The sequence below is a fragment of the Chanos chanos genome, chromosome 13 (genome assembly GCF_902362185.1).
Source record: "Chanos chanos chromosome 13, fChaCha1.1, whole genome shotgun sequence".
Lineage (NCBI taxonomy): Eukaryota > Metazoa > Chordata > Actinopteri > Gonorynchiformes > Chanidae > Chanos > Chanos chanos.
Window position 1 is genome coordinate 4,085,001 of NC_044507.1, and position 2,500 is coordinate 4,087,500.

Below are 2,500 nucleotides of genomic sequence, written 5' to 3' on the forward strand. Positions count from 1 at the left end.
CAGAGAGAGGGATGAAGGAGGAGGAGTGAGAAAGGAGGATGAGAGGAAAGAGAGAGATGAGATCGACACAGATTTTATGAGTACAGTGAAATAAAATAAAATTAAAAAAAATAAATAAAAAAATGAAATAAAAAATGGATGAACGCCACACAGGTGAGGTGTTTACTAAAGGAAGAACTGGACATGAAATGTTCTAAAGCTTGAGAAGTACTGGCAGTACATGTGTTATAAACCTGTCACAAAAACAATGAATTTGGGTCAATCTGTAAATCTTTCCAAAGAATATTTAATTCCTCTTTAAACTTCATATTTCTGTAACACATTAAACTCCTTAAAATTCGCTGATACATTACTATGTAGATATGAAACAATACGTCAGAGGGTTTTGGGGCGGTCAAAGGGTCAGAGGGTTTTTGAGAGGTCAAAGGGTCAGAGGGATTTGGGGAGGTACCGGGAAGGCCATGGTCTCTGCCCCGTTGCAGGTTCAGAGAGCCCAGGTCAAAGGGCAAACCACCCTTTGTCTGAAACAGCCGCTCCGTCAGCTCCTCCACCATCATCTGACCCGGCTTCTGCAGCTTCGCCCGAGACAGCAACAGCCCCCGCAAGACAGGGTCTATACCACCTATAGAGAGAGAGAGAGACAGGGTTTATACCACCTATAGAGAGAGAGAGAGACAGGGTCTATACCACCTATAGAGAGAGAGAGAGACAGGGTCTATACCACCTATAGAGAGAGAGAGAGAGACAGGGTCTATACCACCTATAGAGAGAGAGAGGGAGACAGGGTCTATACCACCTATAGAGAGAGAGAGGGAGACAGGGTCTATACCACCTATATAGAGAGAGAGAGAGAGAGAGAGAGAGACAGGGTCTATACCACCTATAGAGAGAGAGAGACAGGGTCTATACCACCTATAGAGAGAGAGAGAGACAGGGTCTATACCACCTATAGAGAGAGAGAGACAGGGTCTATACCACCTATAGAGAGAGAGAGAGACAGGGTCTATACCACCTATAGAGAGAGAGAGAGAGACAGGGTCTATACCACCTAGAGAGAGAGAGAGAGAGAGAGAGAGAGAGAGAGAGAGAGAGAGAGAGAGAGAGAGAGAGAGACAGGGTCTATACCACCTATGGAGAGAGAGAGAGACAGGGTCTATACCACCTATGGAGAGAGAGAGACAGGGTCTATACCACCTATGGAAAGAGAGAGAGACAGGGTCTATACCCCTATGGAGAGAGAGAGAGAGACAGGGTCTATACCACCTATGGAGAGAGAGAGAGACAGGGTCTATACCACCTATGGACAGAGAGAGAGAGAGAGAGAGAGAGAGAGAGAGAGACAGAGACAGAGAGATAGACAGAAACAGAGACAGAGACACAGAGACAGAGAGAGAGAGAAAGACAGAGACAGAGAGAAAGACAGAGACAGAGACAGACACAGAGAGAAAGACAAGACAGACACAGAGACAGAGAGAAAGACAGAGACAGAGACAGAGAGAAAGACAGACAGAGACAGAGACAGAGAGAAAGACAGCGACAGAGACAGACACAGAGACAGAGAAAAAGACAGAGACAGAGACAGACACAGAGACAGAGAGAAAGACAGAGACAGAGACAGAGAGAAAGACAGAGACAGAGACAGAGACAGAGAGAAAGACAGAGACAGAGACAGAGAGAAAGACAGAGACAGAGACAGAGACACAGAGACAGAGAGAAAGACAGAGACAGAGACAGACACAGAGACAGAGAGAAAGACAGAGACAGAGACAGAGAGAGAGACAGAGAGAAAGACAGAGACAGAGACAGAGAGAGAGACAAAGACAATGGGGGAAAGACAACGAGGCGTATTCTTTTTCATATTATGTGCATTTATATCCTGTGTGTTTGTGTATTTGACAGATTTTTGTGTCTCTGTGTTTAAGAACAGACTAATGTCAATGCTGTTCTTATTTTTCAACTCAGACTGTGTATGTGCGTGTGTGTGTATGTGTGTATTTACATGTTTGTGTGTCAGTGTGAGAGTTTGTTCTCAGTGTGTGTGTATGGGTGTGTGTTTGTGTGTGTATGAGAATGTACATGTGTATGAGAGTTTGTGTGTGTCTGTGTATTTGTGCATCTGTATTTGTGTGTGTGTGTGAGTTCTCACCCTGCTGTATGACCCTCCAGGAGGCAAAGAGTGAGTGGTGTAAAGGCAGGGCGGGATATTCGGGGTTGTCGTGGTAACCGGGGCCCAGTCTGTTGACCACCGGATGCACGGTGACATGGGCGAAGCGGAAGGCGGCGGCAGAGAAGACGTTAGCAATGCTGGGGTTCACATCGGGAACATAACCTGTGTAGTCAGGCATCAGCTCAGAGTGGGCTCTCACCCCCAATACCCGCGGCAGGTAGTGATCCCACGACACGATCTACGAGAGAGAGAGAGAGAGAGAGAGAGAGAGAGAGAGAGAGAGAGAGAGAGAGAGAGAGAGAGAGAGAGAGAGAGAGAAGGAGAGAGAGAGAG

At 46.4% G+C, this 2,500-nt stretch overlaps 1 protein-coding gene across 1 annotated transcript in view; it reads right to left on the reverse strand.

The window, feature by feature from the left end:
* The window catches only part of epx (eosinophil peroxidase), a 10,879-nt gene that overhangs the window by 3,723 nt on the left and 4,656 nt on the right, over positions 1–2,500 (reverse strand). Inside the window, exons 9-10 of the mRNA XM_030790493.1 lie at positions 2,147–2,405; positions 452–622 (exon numbers count right to left, since the gene is read on the reverse strand). Coding sequence (XP_030646353.1) covers positions 452–622; positions 2,147–2,405 — 430 coding nt within the window. The remainder of the gene's footprint in view (positions 1–451; positions 623–2,146; positions 2,406–2,500) is intronic.